General features: G+C 38.0%; 1 protein-coding gene across 1 annotated transcript in view; it reads right to left on the bottom strand.

Annotated features, from left to right (window-relative positions):
* LOC126823026 (uncharacterized) overlaps positions 1-12,250 on the bottom strand; it is a 42,062-nt gene that overhangs the window by 11,049 nt on the left and 18,763 nt on the right. Inside the window, exons 3-7 of the mRNA XM_050551845.2 lie at positions 9,920-10,078; positions 8,543-8,734; positions 6,987-7,088; positions 1,318-1,428; positions 533-714 (exon numbers count right to left, since the gene is read on the bottom strand). Coding sequence (XP_050407802.1) covers positions 533-714; positions 1,318-1,428; positions 6,987-7,088; positions 8,543-8,734; positions 9,920-10,078 — 746 coding nt within the window. The remainder of the gene's footprint in view (positions 1-532; positions 715-1,317; positions 1,429-6,986; positions 7,089-8,542; positions 8,735-9,919; positions 10,079-12,250) is intronic.

Here is a 12,250-nt window from a genome sequence, read left to right as displayed (position 1 = left end):
TATCGACGATAATCTGGTTGAGTGGTAGTTATACACTCAGTAAACTATATTAATTTCGGAATTTAGAATATTATTCACCATGTCTTGATGTCCGATTCGGCATATTCGGACAATTTTGGGCGTTTGGAAAAAAGATTCGGACAAGTAAGGAATATACAGGCAAAATCCCATCACTGCCCTGCATATTTCGGCACTAATTACGATTGGGTACAAGACCAGCTTGTGAGCCTATCAGATTCCTCGATCATCGCGAAAAACAGGTCTGTCTCGTGCTTTCCAGCTAAAATGTCTACCTGTGATAATCGAGTGGCAAAGTTCAAAGTTCGTTTAATGTCAAGGTTTCCGTGGAGGTCACTATATTTGATTTAAGCGTGTTTGTGTCACAATTTCTGATTGGACGCTACTGTTCACTTGTGTGCAGTAAATAGAGATAACGTAGCTATAAGTTTGGGAATTCTGAAGTAAACAAGCAACGTCCAGATGTTGTAAAACTCGCAGTCGTTGCTTCAGGAACATGCATGTAGACATATACCTGATCAGTTTTATAATAGTAGAGACAATTGTCTTGTCGTAGAACAAAATATCTTTTCTTCCACATTTTAACAAGCGTTGACGTTCCTAGCTTTAACATATAACCACCCATTACAGTCTTCTGTAAATCACGTACTGGTTGAAAATCACTATAAGCCACTTCCAACCTCACTATCTTATTATCTGAAAATCAAGTGAAAATAGTTATTAAAGAATAGTTGCTAGGCAACAAAACATATGGCCACAGCAGCTAAGATATCTAAGCAGTCCTTAAAGAAAGAGAGGGGGTAATGGGGTTTCACGTCCACTCATTAGTGAGAAAACCCACAAGGTTGGACAGGCGACCATACTCCTTGTCACGTACAACAGGAAAATCGAAACCCAGCCAGCTGACTCAATGACAGACCGTATGATACAGCGAGCACGTGCTAACCATTCGGCCATCCAACCCCCCCAGTCCTTAAAAAAAAGAGAGAGACAGAGAGAGAGAGGGTTTAATTTCCACTCAACAGAAACTAAGTTATTTTCGGGACTAACACATTGTTCTAGTTTATTTCAATAATTTGCTTGCACACAAGGGTCTATTTAGCAGTAGGAGGAAACTGTAGGCCTTGAAAAAATCCACCAGGTTGGACAAGCAGGGATCCTAAATCACTTCACTTGACTAAATGACAGTTAGAATTCCATATCAGAGTAGGCTGTAGTGCAGCTGTCTTGGCAAAACCCTATTTAAAAACTAATCCCAGCTAGCTATCATGCAGATTTAATTATTTATATAAAACTTACATTTTTGCACCAGTGTGACAATTTCTTCATGAGACAGTTCTAAAGTATTCACACCATTGACAGATATCACAATTTGTCCTTCTTGAATACCACATCTTTCAGCAGGACTATCTAAAATTAGGATAAAAGTACATCTTGATTTAGCAATAAATACAACAGGCCCCGAGTTCACAAAGCATTCTCAGACTTAAGTTGAGAATTTACTTAAAATTGTTCACCTTATTTTAACTAAAATATAGCCCTTTATAATAATTTTGTTGTTTTAATGTATCAGATATATCAATAAGAAACTATATGCAAAGTTTTGTGTATCTGGATCAAAGATATTTCTCATAAACAGTGATTGAAAGTTGAGCAAATTCTCAACTTAAGTCTGAGAATGCTTTGTGAACTCGGGGCCAGGCATTTGTAATTACATAAAAAATGTTCACCAGTAGGAAATGAAATGGGGTTTAACATTATACTTTTCTGCACCGACTTCATTAGTAAGACATTAAACTCCATTTCATTTCATTTCCTTGCCAGGCCCTTTTTGTCCTGCAGCACTGACAGTGACAAGAGGAAACCATGCCGGAAATTCCAAAGGAAAATTCTCGGTCCAACACTGGGAGCAAACCCAAGTGCTCTTGGTTATCGAGCTAGCGTGTTACTCACTGAGTCACCACCGATCTTCTTGGCCAACAAATATTAAGACAAAAATCATTCAATCAACATAAAAAAACTACCAAAAATCCATCAAGCAGTTTTTGAAAAGAAATTGAAATTGGATACCCTTGTCTACTCAACATGCTCTTGTCCCTGCCTCACCTCTATGGGTCTGGCAATTATGTTTTAATAACAGCAACCCGAGCAACAATCATACCAAAACCAAAATCCTTCAAGTGATTCCAGATAAGTTAAGTTAAAGGTGTTTAAATTTGCCCATCGAACTATGATGTGTCAAAGTGCTAAGACCTAACTAAGTTATTTAATATAATAATAACGAGAAAAGGGGGAGGGGGAACTGCTACACTTAAAGGACAATATTGGTGTCAGTCATTATTACATATGTGATAGAACTGGTTAAATACATTCCAAATATAATTTTAACACAGAGATCATTGCTATGGGAGATGTGTAACAAGCACGTGAAGAAACGGGAATTGACGCCAAACATGGCAAACACAAGTTATCCTTCTATTTAACTGACTGAAGTAACGAGCAATAACGGACAAACGATCGAATTTCATTTCACTGATAATTCCGTTAAAGATGAAAAGTTATTATATGGGACGGTGAGAGGGTGTCTCACAATTCAATTTGTGCGGAAAACCATAATTTTCTGCAGAATGTTTTTGTATGTCATTTATATATGATACAGAGAGAACAAGTCTACCAATGTGTTGAATAGTAATACCAAACGTGTTAAACACAAGACCTCTTAGCAACAGTTCTACTCAAACAAATAGATTCACAAATACCCAACAACTTAATGGTAGTACTCGATCAAATAATTTCACAAAAACCCAACAAGTTAATGGTAGAACTCAAACAAATAGTTTCACAAATAACCAACAAGAGAATGGTTGTACTCAAACAAATAGTTTCACAAATACCCAACAAGCTAATGGCAGAACTCAAACAAATAGTTTCACAAATACCCAACAAGTTAATGGTAGCACTCAAACTAATAGTTTCACAAATATTCAACAGATTAATGGTAGTGCTCAAAAAAAATAGTTCCACAAATACCCAACAAATTAATGGTAGCACTCAAACTAATAGTTTCACAAATATTCAACAGATTAATGGTAGTGCTCAAAAAAAATAGTTCCACAAATACCCAACAAATTAATGGTAGCACTCAAACAGTTTCACAAATACCCAACAAGCTAATGGCAGAACTCAAACAAATAGTTTCACAAATACCCAACAAGTTAATGGTAGCACTCAAACTAATAGTTTCACAAATACCCAACAAATTAATGGTAGCACTCAAACTAATAGTTTCACAAATATTCAACAGATTAATGGTAGTGCTCAAAAAAAATAGTTCCACAAATACCCAACAAATTAATGGTAGCACTCAAACAGTTTCACAAATACCCAACAAGCTAATGGCAGAACTCAAACAAATAGTTTCACAAATACCCAACAAGTTAATGGTAGCACTCAAACTAATAGTTTCACAAATACCCAACATGGTTAATGGTAGAACTCAAACAAATAGTTTCACAAATATTCAACAGATTAATGGTAGTGCTAAAAAAAAAAAAAATAGTTCCACAAATACCCAACAAATTAATTGTAGCACCCAAACAGTTTCACAAAAACCCAACAAGAGAATTGTAGAACTTAAACAAATAGTTTCACAAATACCCAATAAGTTAATGGTAGTATTCAAACTAATTGTTTCACAAATACCCAACAAGTTAATGGTAGTATTCAAACCAATTATTTCACAAATACCCAAATATGTTGAATAGTTGAATAATATTTTCACAAATACTCTATGTGTTGAATAGTGGATATAAACCAACAGCTTCACAAATACCTTATGTGTTAATAGTAATGCTCAAACTAATAGTTTTACAATATGCTGAATAGTAGTTCAACTTTCAACGCTTGTTCCAGGTGGAAGGAAAAACAAAATGGCATCCAAGAGTACAAGTAAACTTTGTCCAACAAATCCCAAAACACGTCCTGCCATCACCACGACGTTTTACATACCCATGAAGGAAATCACACCATGACGTTTTACATACCCATGAAGGAAATCACACCATGACGTTTTAAATACCCACGAAGGAAATCACACCATGACGTTTTACATACCCATGAAGGAAATCACACCATAACGTTTTAAATACCCACGAAAGAAATCACACCATGACGTTTTACATACCCATGAAGGAAATCACACCATGACATTTTACATACCCTCGAAGGAAATCACACCATGACGTTTTACACACCCATGAAGGAAATTACACCATAAGGTATTAAATACCCACAAAGGAAATTGCACCATGAGGTTACAAATACCCATTGAAGATCGCGCTGAAGGTTTTAAATACCCACAAAGTAAATCGCGCCATGAGGTTTTAATTACCCACGAAATGTGGTTTGAAATATCCAAGAAACATTGTGCTGTAAGGATAAACAAAACATGGTACTGAGGAGAATTTGGCTGATGATTTCTACAAGCAGCAGTCTGTTGTTATGTCTCAAATCTGGTAACAGGCCTACACATTCTTGGTTACCCTAGAATTCATGGCCATTCCCTACAATTACGTCATCAATCGAGGCAGATGTCCCAGGGCTCAATTCCAAAATAGATGGCACTTACGAATTAGTGTAATGAAACCATACACTAAGTTTCATGACACACCTTCAAATTGGAGAACAGTTATTAAATTGAAAATTGCCATCACAGAATTCAGTCAAGTTATTCATGTAGCAAGCTTTCCACATTAATTAGAAGTTATTGTGTTCCAAAAGGTGCATCCTCGGTATCCCCAGTGTACTCATTCCGTTCTACTCCACTACACCCTGGGTTAATCCATACGAACCAATCAAGAACAGTTTACAAACCTGTCATTTCGCCTCTGTTTTTATAAGGGTAGATAACCATATTCATGTCCATTAACTGAATGATTTATGTAAATAATGTATATATTTCTAATTGTATTATCAAAATCTGTAGTATGTTTCACGGATTTCAAATATGTAGAACGTCAGTATATTTGACTTTTGTTATTATTATTACTATTCGTTTTTTGTCTGAAATGTTTCATTCTGTTATGTTTATTATTATTGACCTTATACTTGGCAATTTGATTCACAAGAACTTGTCTACGATATCATGTGGACGTAAAACTCCACGAATGAACGATTCTCACTAATACTTTTGAACCTATATAAACGTCTGATCTTCATTAATATAATTTATTGTTAATAAATACGCATTTAGCATAATTTGGACTTCTCTCATTTAGGCCAACTCATAACCTTGTCCGATGAGAGTTACTTCCCTTTGCCAATCATTGGGATTGAATGATAAAAATAGCACAATCATCAAGGGCGGATAACTTAAAAACGTTTCCCCTCCCCCCATAGATTAACCCTGGGGTTAGAGGAGTAGAACAGAATGAAACTACTGGGGATACCAAGGATGAAAAAGGTGTGACAGACAGTCAAACAGACAGCTGCTTAGTCTTTGCAGAAAATATTCATCATCAGACTTAGTCAAGACATTCACCTACTGAACATCTACACAAAGTTTGAATATTCTACTTGAATGAGGGGGGTTGGATGGCTGAATGGTTAGCACGTGCGCGCTGTACCATAAAGTCTGTCATTGAGTCAACTGGCGTGGTTTCGAATCCCCGGTTGTACGTGGCAAGGAGTAGGGTCGCCTGTCCAACCTCGTGGGTTTTCTCCGGGTCCTCCGGTTTCCTCCCACTGCTAAAGACCCCTACGCGTAAGCGAATTATTGAATAAAATAAACCATATGTTAGTCCCGAAATGACCTAGTTTGTGTCGAGTGGACGTTAAACCCCATTTCTCTCTCTCTCTCTCTACTTGAATGAGAAACAAAGAGTTATTGTGTCTAATGAAATTGCACTTGGCCTAGCAGATTTTGCTAATCATCGCATTCAGTCAAAGCATCCTATCGTAATTAGAAGTAGAGTTACTGTGTCCCAAAATGTGTGACCGAAGACAAAAGGATAGAAACAGACAACCCCATTTTAAGTATATTGTTTCCTAAGGGGGGACAACAATCTGACATTCAGTCAAAGTATTCTATTAATTAGAAGTAGAGTTACTGTGTCCCAAAATGTGTGACCGCAGACAAACGGATGGAGACAGACAAACCCAGGGCGTTATATTACGTCCTGCACACGGTGAGTGGGTTAAAATTATTTGCCCTTAATGATTGTGGTATTTTTATCAACCAATCAAAAAATCATTAAATACAAAGGAAGTTATAGAAGGGAAGTAACTCTCATATGCATCTTTTTTTTTTTAAAACCATATTTTAAACCATATGCATATGCATCGTGTTGCAAACTTTTTTCATAAATGTGCAAACAAGGCGTCATATTGTTGTGAACGTAAACAATAAGACTAAGACTGGTTTGTAAATTGTTTTTTGAATGTTTCGTAGAATGAAGGTATGACCAAAGGCAGATAATCTGAATATGTGAATACCCCATGGATGAAACCAGGGTTTTAGTGGAGTAGAACGGAAGTAAAGTTACTCACTGTGTCATAAACTGTGTGACAGACGGACCGAAGGATGGAGAGAGACAAACTCATCTTAATAGTACCTGAAGGGAGACACACAGAGAGACAGAGAAATGGGGTTTAACGTCCACTCGACACAAACTAGGTCATTTCGGGACTAAGATATGGTTTAATTTTTTATTTCAATAATTCGCTTAGCAGTGGGAGGAAACCGGAGGACCCGGCGAAAACCCACAAGGTTGGACAGGCGACACTACTCCTTGTCACGTACAACCGGGGATTCGATACCATGCCAGCTGACTCAATGACAGGCCTTACGATACAGCGCGCACATGCTAACCATTTGGCCATCCAAACCCCCCTGAGGGGAGACAACTGAACAACCTAACAAAGATAGATAAAAAGACAGATCTGGGTTCAAGTATGAAAATAAAACATACCTGGGTCTACTGAAGTAATAAATGCAGGATGACTGTCCAAAATATGTAGACCAAAATCTGTATCTGTTGGTTTTTTCTCTACAACTATAAGTTTCTCTTGATCTACAATAAATATAACATAACATTCAAATATCTCTTATAACTTGGGTGGTCCATGACAAAACAAGTGGTTGCCATGTACAATACGTCCACATTCTGCAAGAGATGGACAGAGAACAGGGAAAATCAATAGGGTTCTTCCTTTCATTGTCCAAATGATTCACACAAAAACTGATTCAAGATTTAGCATTATAATTTAGTTTGTCATACACATGGTGACAAGATGAAATGAAATGGAGTTTAACGTCCTACTGTTCTGCTCCGAAATGGGATAAAGAAGATGGGCATACGTCATACCGTGTGCTATGAGGGAAATTTTGCCCGGACAGCGGCACTACGGCCTCCTCTTATATCGAATTCCAACTGTCAAGGGATCTTTTACGTGCACGCCAATGTGTACACGGGACTTCAGATTTTTTGTCCTTTCTGAACGTCTAGGACTGACAAGGGGGGACCACGCTGGAAAATCTGGACAAATTTTCCAACACCTGACCTCCAGACTGGTGAGCCAGCGTCTTACCCACTTAGCCAGTTATAAAGATAGTGTCAAAGCTATTGAATAGTTGTAGGGCTGTGATTCTCAACCAGTGTGCCCTGAAATTTTGAACAGCACTCTAAGAAAATTTCTCACCAAAGAAGCCAGCTATTCGACGGAAATTCGAAACACTACAATAGAGTAAGTTCATAGCTGTGTTTTTCTTTTATTAGTTTGAGCCATTCTATGTGTCTATGACTAATCTGTGTCTACGGCAGTGATGGGATTTCAAAATTTTTCTTGATGAATATTTTTACGAAAAATGAAGGGAAATAACTCTTATCATTATTTAAGCAGGCAGTTTTTAGACCTCACACAAAAATCATGTGTCAACAAAATATTGAAATTCGTCATGTTTTATATCAAATATTTTTCATATCTATTTAGCCTGGTGTGTTGCTATTTTTTCATGTATTCCAAGGTGCGCCGTTGGCAAAAAAGGGTTGAGAACCACTGTTTTAGGGTAAATCAGCCAGATTTGGAAGAATGTACATATTTCACATTTTGCGTAAAATGCAGGGGGCATAACTCTATGAGCCACCACGGCTCTTCTTAACATCAAAAATAAGTACTAAGATTGTAAGAATAGAAAATGAGAGAGAGAGAAATGGGGTTTAACGTCCACTCGACACAAACTTTGGTCATTTCGGGACTAACATATGGTTAAATTTTATTTCCATAATTTGCTTGTGCATAGGGGTCATTAGCAGTGGGAGGAAACTGGAGGACCCAGAGAAAACCCACGAGGTTTGACAGTCGACCCTACTCCTTGTCACGTACAACCGGGGAATCGAAACCACGTCAGTTGACTCAATGACAGACTATGATACAGCACGCACATGCTAACCGTTCGGTCATCCAGCCCCCCCCCCCAATATTGTAAGAATAAAAGATTACCAACAAGGACCTGAAATATACTTACCATAAACCTTGGCAGAAAGGCGATGATATTCTTGTTGACTCTCTTGTCTTTGTATTAGACATCTTCTGCGTGACTTGAAAGATCTCTCACGTTTAAATTCAGTCTCCGAAAGGGTTGTTGTGTTAGAGTCAGATCTCTTGTGTCCCATAATGGGGAGAGACCGAGATCCATCACTAAAGACAGTGTCATCTTCTAAACACGAACAAACAAAATATATATTCAGAATACGAACACATAAAGTTCGTCGGTTAAGGAATACTAAAATGACTTTCATTGATTAATTAGTTGCAGAATATCTCAAGTCACAATTTCATGAATATTCAACATTCCCTTATTAACCCGTTAACTGCGTAGTTTTTAAAACGTTAACTACCCCCTATTGTGTAATTAATTTGACAAAAAACATCATTTTTGGACCTATTTCTTCCTGAATACAAATTTTAGTGGTCAGAAACCATATTAAAACTAACGGTCAATATAGTTGGCTCCCTTCAATTAGATTTCCTCGACCAGGCATAATATAACGTCCTACACATGCTGCGATCGTGTTCGAAGAATAGGTTGGGGAAAAAACCTCCAAGACATTATATTACGTCCTACACATGGTGAGTGGCAGTTGTCCAGGACGTGTGGGGATCACCTGGCTAAGTGGGTAAGACGCTAGCTCGCTAGCCTGGAGGTCGGGTGTTCGATCACTGCATTGGCCAAGAAAGTTCATCCAGATTTCCTGGCGTGGTTCTCCCTTGTCAGTGATGCAGGACGGAGGGGCTGACAAGGAAAGCTGTCTAGTCATTCGGATGGGACGAAAAACCGAGGTCCTGTGTACACATTGGCGTGCACATAAAAGATCCCTTGACAGTTGGAATTCGATATAAGAGTAGGCGATAGTGCCGCTGTCCGGGCAAAATTTCCCCTCATAGCACACTGTATGGCGTATGCCCGTCTTCATTAGCCCAGGTTAGGAGCAGAACAGTAGGACGTTAAACTCCATTTCATTTCATTTCATTTTGTCCAGGACGTTATATAACGCCCTACGCAGTTAACGGGTTAAAAATTTATTGACAAACGTATTTAAATAATCTGCTTACTTTGAAAACACTAAACAAAATATTTCCCTTCATGCAAGCCTGGAAGTAAGGCACCTGTCACAGACAATGAGAATGTCAGGCACAGATTCAGGCTTTGTCTGGCACAAACCTCTGATGCCTTTCATTTTGTCCGGCACTGATTTGTCTTTTTTACTGATATTATTAATAAATCTCCGGCACTAAGTTGAAAATTTCAGTTACTTTTCATTAGTGCCTGATATTTTGTCAGGTACATCTAAAACCGTTATTTCCAGGCCTGCCATCATGATCCAATAAAATTAAAACTTACCAGATATTAAACGTAGTAATGTGCCTGAATTTCGTTGATTGGTCAGCTCTCCCGATTTTGGTTCGTCTGCAATTTTGTCATTTTTCGTGTCATTTAACAAATATTCATCATCTTGCACTTGAATCCAGGTTGAATTACGATGACTTTCTGCGTAAATACCTGAATCAGACCCAAGAAACAATTTATAGTTTGTATGTATGTATAAATTTCAAAGGGACTGGCTTCAGGATTTGTCAAAATATCTCCTGAGATTATATAATGTTAATAAATAGTCTGAAAATATTGGAAACCTAATGATCACAAGCCAGAAACAGATCAAGTCCTCTAGTATTTAGCCTCTTCAGAACAGAAATAAGCATTATCCAAGATTCTTAACATCTAGCTACAACTTTATTCTTTAAAGAACATGTGTAGCAAGGCTTGAGCCCCATATACTACTATTGGCAGTTTAAATGAGGAAACTTGTGGTAGGATGCCAAGACAGCAGTGAATCATCCCTTATTATTTTCTAAGCTCATGTACCACAGATGACAGATTTCTTTGGGCCACAATTTTATTATTGTTGACCATAAAAAGTTGATGGTAGGATGCCAGGATAACACCCATTCACCTCTTATTCTTAGACAATATAATGTGATATAAAGTACCACAACTTTTTCTGAGCTGAGGGCAGGTGGTGATGCAGTAAAACAGTATCTTGAGCTACACAGATCAGAGATTTTGGTGCCATCCTTCCCCTTAACCAAATCTTTCTCTAGAGCCGAGATGCTGCTGACATTAAGAAGAGGATGCAGTCATCTCTTATTCTTACAAGATACCAAATAAAAAAACGTCCCTGAGCCGTGGTGCTGCTGACCATAAGGAGGTGATGGTAGAATGCCAGGACAGCATACATTCATCTCTTATTCAGGAAAGATACCATGTACGATAGATTTCTCTGAGAAGAGATGCTTTTTGACCATAAGAATTTGAGGGTAGGATGCCAGGACAACATCAAGTCCTCTCTTATTGTTGCACGATACCTAAGTACCACAGTTTTCTCTGAGCTGAGAACAGGTGGTATCAAGATCAAACAGTATCTAGAGCTATACAGATCAGAGATTCTGGTGCCATCCTCTCAACCAAATACCAATTCTTTCTCTGGGCCAAGATGCTGCTGACATTAAGAAGAGGCTGTATTCATCTCTTATTCTTACAAGATGCCAAATAAAAAAAGCCTTTTCTGAGCCGTGGTGCTGCTGACCATATGGAGTGGATGGTATAATGCCATCTCTTATTCTCGAAAGATACCAAAGCTTTCTCTGAGCAGAGATGTGTATTGATCATAAGATATCAAGTGTTAGAGCCTTCTCTTGAGCTGAGATGCTGTTGATAATAAGATGAAATGAAATGAAATGGGGTTTAACGTCCTACGCTTCTGCACCTAACCTGGGCTAATTGAAGACGGTGATAATAAGATGATGATGTCAGGATGCCAGGACAGCATTGAATCATCCCTTCTACTTTTCTGAGCTCATGTACCAAAGATTTCTCTGGGTCAAAATGTTATTGTTGTTGACCATAAGAAGTTAATGGTAGGATGCCATGACAACATCCATTCCTCTCATTCTTACATGATACCTAAGTACCACAGCAGTCTCTGAGCTGAGAGCAGGTGGCAAAGAGGTAAAACATTATAGTTAAACAGAGCAGAGATTCAAAATCTGCTGCTATCCTTCCCCTCAACCAAATACACAACATTCTTGCAAGATACCAAATACCACAGCTTAAATTATTGTTTGTCCATTATTATATGATATCGCTCTCCCAGAACTAGAGTATTATCTAAGAGACGATGTACCACAATCTGGAGCTGAGAGGCTGTGTTGTTTAAAATTACAGGATTAGAAATATGACCGTAAGATATCAGGACAACATCCATTCATCTCTTTTTCTAACAAGATACCAAGTGCACAACCTTCTCGGAGCTGAGATGTTTTTGACCATAAGAAGTTGATGGTAGGATGTCTGGACAAAATCCATCAATTTCTGATTATATGCACTGGTTTATTTATTGTTTTTTGCACCAAGAACCATATGACCAGCAACCATATACATAACGTCACAAAAAAACCTCCTAGACCAAAACGTGACTCCCATAAATAAATCTAATTTCTGATTTTATCGAAATTGTGCGGTGACCCGACAAGAAATCAAACATAATGATCCCAAGTCTTCTGACCGCTTCAGTGCCTTTTAAAGAGCAGGTGGTGAAGGAGGCAAAACAGTATCCAGAGTTAAACAGAGCAGAGATATAAATTCTGGTGCCATCCTTCCCCTCAACCAAACACA

Source organism: Patella vulgata, chromosome 1 (assembly GCF_932274485.2).
Source record: "Patella vulgata chromosome 1, xgPatVulg1.2, whole genome shotgun sequence".
Lineage (NCBI taxonomy): Eukaryota > Metazoa > Mollusca > Gastropoda > Patellidae > Patella > Patella vulgata.
Note: the sequence above shows the minus strand (reverse complement) of the source record. Positions and strands in the feature narration are given on the sequence as shown.